Below are 4902 nucleotides of genomic sequence, written 5' to 3'. Positions count from 1 at the left end.
GCTTCTTTTGGGGGGTCCTAGGTGACATTAGGGGTCTTGGAGACCCCTGATGTCTCCATAAAGAGGACCTGTCACATATTTTGCTATCACATAGGGGGATTTATTAGCCCCCGTATGTGATAGCAATAAAGTTTAGTGGGGAAAAAAAATTAAGTTCCCCCCCCCAAATTTAAAGTTACAGATAAAAAAAGAATAAAAAAACGAAATTTTAAAGTCACCACCCATACATACACGCATGCATACGTGCAAAAAAGACGATTGCGCCCATTACGCCGCACATGTTACATATCGCCGCGAACGTCCGAGTGAGAGCAATAAGTCTAGGGCCATCAATCACTGATAACACTAAACTGATGAGCGGTAAAAGCTTTTAAAGTGTTGCCTATGGCCATATTTGGGTATGGTAGTTTTCTGCGATTTCGCGGGTGAACGCAATTTTAAAGCTTGGCATGTTTGGTGTCTATTTACCCGACGTGACCCCGTCTTTTATATTTTACCAAAAAACTGGGTAATAAAAAATGTTTCCTAACATAATGTAAAAAAATACTTAAATCTAGGGCCAGTATTTTTGGGGTATCTCTAAATTGATGACCTGTGGGGGCTTTTAAAGCGTCTTCTGTGGACTTTTTGGGGTACTGCAGTTTTTCGCCGTTTTTTACTGACGCACGCATCTGTATGCAGCGGGGATCCCAGGAGAAGTGAAGGAAGCGCTGCAGCCGGCGGTGGGGTGGCGGAGGAGAAAGCCGCTATCACGGCAGCATGGCTGAGCAATGAGGAGAGGGAGAGAGAGCCGCTCGGCCTGGATCTGAAAGCCGACGGCTCTCTCTCTCCTCACCGCACATGCTGCTGTGACAGCGGCTCCCTGCACCGCTCCCCCCACGGCTGAAGTGTTTCCTTCACTTCTCGGATCCCCTGCTGCCTCTTCCCAGGAGAGCAGCAGGAATCGGCTGTGTGATGGAGTGATCAGCTGTGTGGAGTCGCAGGTGGGCTGGGGGTTCACAGGTAGCCTGTGGGGGTTTCAGGTGGCCTGGTGGGATCTCAAGTTGGGCCCTGCGGATTATTATTAATGTTTTTGTTTTATTTTTTTTACTTTTTATCAGTTTATTTTTCATTGTTTTTTCTTTTTTTCCACGTAACTTTATTGCTATCATACAGGGGTTAACAAGCTCCTGTGTGATAGCATTCGAAGGTGACCTCCAGTACAGACTCTGGACTCTGAATGCAATGGACTCGGGACTTAGGAACGCACTAGACTCTGGACTCAGGCCCAGTGCAGACCTACGCGATCCGGGATCCTGCACAATGCTTTCTGTGGGGTGACATCTGCGTGGCAGTTGCAGAAAAAAGGTACATGTTTTTTTTTCCGATACACGACGCGCGGCTGTTTTAGCTGTGATTATGTTCAGATGCACGGGCGGAATTGCGGCAGGAAACAGTGCGATCCGCTCGACGCAACTGGGATGCCATTAAAAATAATGGCACGCACAGCGCGATCCGTGCACACCTAGGCGACTCCTGCGGCAACGTGCGCACAATCGTGCACGATTGCCGCGGGGTGAGGTATCGCCTAGGTGTGCACCGGCCCTTAGGGAATCACTAGACTCGTGACTTTGCAACACAGTGGACTTAGGACTAAAAACAGAAGTATACTCACATATAATACAAGCCCCTCCCCCCGCTACCTAATTGCCTGCTCTGTCTCTCCATGCAGCCTTCTGATCCTGGTCACTGGAGGCATGTACAAAACATCCAGGGCACTGCAGGAACATGTACATCTTAAGGGATGGCGGGGATGTCCTGTTTGATAAAACATTGCCATGCGTGAACTATATTGAGCTCTCCTGCAGCCGTCAACCATGTTTTAGCAAACAGGACATCCCCGGCATCCCTTTAGGCGGCCACGATTTAGCCCAACGAAGTACTGATGGGGTGGTCATAATAATCTGGCCACTCAGTGTATATTTCCTATCTATCTCTCAGCTCTGCTCCCTCCTCTGCCGCCTCGCTTCCTCCGGCTTATGCTGGCTCGGCTGAATCTCTCCCACTTCTCCTGCGGCTCCTCAAGTTCCCCCTGATGTCGCCACCGGCCACAACTAGGTCTTTTTTTTATTTTCAGGGTAGGTCTTATATTTTTTTTGTTCTCAAAAAAAAAGTACTAGGTCTTATTTTCGGGGAAGGTTTTATTTTCGGGGAAACACGGTATCTGCACTGGTATCTGAACATGCCTAGTACATTGTATTGTTGTATGTTACTTAATCCTAATATGGACCACTACACTCTGCTGCAGTCTCCTGCAGTATTTATATTGTTTTGTGTAGACCACTGCACTCTGTACATTTTGTTGTACATAGTCTGGGCCACTGTGTTCTGTAAACGTTGCTGTATAATATAATCACTGGACTGTTGTCTGTATATTGTGCAGTGAAAACAGTTATACAAATATAAATACTATTGCCAAGTGAAAAAATCTGTCTAAATCTTTACATTTCAAACTAACTAAAGGTTTTTAGCTGAAAATGTTTTACTGCTTTGTGTTTTTTATGGCCTTTCCACAGTTCACAACAGGGAAAAGGGAGAGACCCAAGAGCTTCTCATTTATTACTACAGCACAGCTTTTTCCACTAGCCTGAGGAACATTGTATTAAAATGTTTAAGCTTTCCACAGTGCTGGCCTCCTAAAGTGTACTGTGCTGCTGTCTTTTGTTGACATTGCAAGGTGTAAGCAAAATTATATTTTTTCCATTTTCACTCCTAGCAATTCGCTTTGTAATACACTATCCTTATTTTCATTTATATTGTAGATTACTGAGGAAGAGAAGAAGCAGCATCAGGGTGATCTGATTAGCTCAACTTATAGTTTAAGTTCACCTAAACTAGAAGAGTTTGAGTTTTACAAGGTAGGTAATTGTGAGCCATCATATTTGTTAAAATGTATGACAACTAAATATACCAAGCAACACATGTTAAAGTTTAAGAAGTACTCCGGGAAAAACATTTTCTTAACCCTTGCAGTGCGCCTACCCCTGAACTGCAAGGGTTAAGTGCTTGTTTTCATCTAGGTGGGAAGTAAAAAAGTTGAATTTGCCCAATTCTCCGAGATGGCTAATATATATAATATTATTATTATTATTATTATTATTATTATTAATAATGTATCTGTGTGTGTGTGTGTGTGTGTGTATAAAAAAAAAGTATGTACTGCCAAAAACCCTTTTTTTAATTTAGTTTTGGATGTGATGGAGTTAGAACTCCTGTTGTGTTTTTTGGTTGTTTTTTAATTACCCCGTGTCTGTCCTGTTGGAGAGCTTTTCCATTACTCCCTGTGCCAATGACGCAATAGCTAGTAGGAGTAAATTCCACAAAGTAATTTCCGTGGTAGACAATTGTCACTAGAACAGGTATTTCAACTGGACAATTTACCCTTAGCTTTTGTTTCAGTGACAACAGTAACATTTTGGATTTCCCATCACTGTTCACCAGGACAAATATAGAGGGAGACTCTACCTAGTAAGGACACAGACAGCAGTAAAAAAAAAAAACTTGACAAGATATCTATCCCTGCTGTATCCCCCCCCCCCAAAAAATAGCTATGCAATCATGGCCAAAAATATTGGCACCCCTGCATCAGATAATGCACCACTTAGCGCAGAAAATTGTTGCAGTTACAAATGTTTAGGCATTATCATGTTTATTTCTTTTGTTTGTATTGGTATGGCACAAAATTACAGCTTTTTCGTAAAGCCCATAAGTCTACGGTCTTCAGAAAATGAAACAAGGCCTTTAAAGAAAAAAATACAGTCCCTACAGTCAAACATGGTGGAGGTTCACCAATGTTTGGGGATGCTTCAGGCACTGGATGTCTTGACTGTGTGCATGGCATTATGAAATCTGAAGAATACCAAAGAATTCCGTGGTGCAATGTAGGGCCCAGTGTCAGAAAGTTGGGACTCCGTCAGAGGTCATGGGTCTTACAGCAGGACAATGACCCAAAGCACATGTCAAAATGCACCCAGAAATGGTTTCAAAGCACTGGAGAGTACTGGACTGGCCAGCAATGAGTCTAGATCTAAAGCCCAAAGATCAGCTGAGGAGAGATCTCAAACCAGCAGTTGGGAAAAGGAACTGAGACCAATCTGAGACCTGGAGCAGTTGGCAAAAGAGTGATCCAAAAATTCCTGTAGAGAGGTGTAAGTAACTCATTGATGGTTACTGGAAGCAATTGATTTCGGGTATTTTTTCCAAGGGCTGTGCTACCAAATAATTGAGGGTGCCAATAATTTTGTCCAGTCAATTATTGGAGTTTTGCGCGGAATATGTCAGGGTTTGCTTTTATTTTTTTCCTTTTACTTTTTTGTGCCATACCAATACAAACAAAAGAAGTAAACATGAGAATGCCTAACATTTGTAATTGCAACAGTTTTCTACGTGAAGTGGTGCATTATCTGACAGAAATGCAGGGGTGCCATGCCTGTATATACACTGCAGTACAAGCAGTGTACTTTTCCAAAAATTCCAAAATGTGTTCAAGGTTGCAGGCTGTGCATTTGTTATACCCTTGCAAAGAAACATTTACAAATTAAATCTATTTAAAAAAAAAAAAAGAGATTCTAGGGTCATAGAGTTCTAGGATCTTTTATTTGACCTTGTTTTATGGGACTGTCGCAAGATTTTTCAGGGGAAAATCTGTGTTTTTACCATCTGTTTTCAAATAATTTTATATTTGTACTGTGGTTATATGATAGTTTGGCAGGTAGCTGATGATTTCCTTTAGATAAGAAGGCCAAGTGATAACAGGGCTTGTTCACAGCATTACTGTTGTGCTGTTTTTTTCCCCTGCACACAAATGTACCAATATGGTGTGAACAGGGCACATAGAAGTAGAAAAAAATAAATTGTTTATTG

General features: G+C 42.4%; 1 protein-coding gene across 1 annotated transcript in view; it reads left to right on the top strand.

Moving 5' to 3' along the window:
• LOC108802097 (DNA primase large subunit-like) overlaps positions 1–4902 on the top strand; it is a gene marked incomplete at its 3' end in the record, with an annotated part of 66384 nt that overhangs the window by 22086 nt on the left and 39396 nt on the right. Inside the window, exon 5 of the mRNA XM_018573983.1 lies at positions 2802–2897. Coding sequence (XP_018429485.1) covers positions 2802–2897 — 96 coding nt within the window. The remainder of the gene's footprint in view (positions 1–2801; positions 2898–4902) is intronic.

Source organism: Nanorana parkeri, unplaced genomic scaffold, assembly GCF_000935625.1.
Source record: "Nanorana parkeri isolate BGI_ZX_2015 unplaced genomic scaffold, ASM93562v1 scaffold2658, whole genome shotgun sequence".
Lineage (NCBI taxonomy): Eukaryota > Metazoa > Chordata > Amphibia > Anura > Dicroglossidae > Nanorana > Nanorana parkeri.
This window is presented reverse-complemented; position numbering and strand designations above follow the sequence as displayed.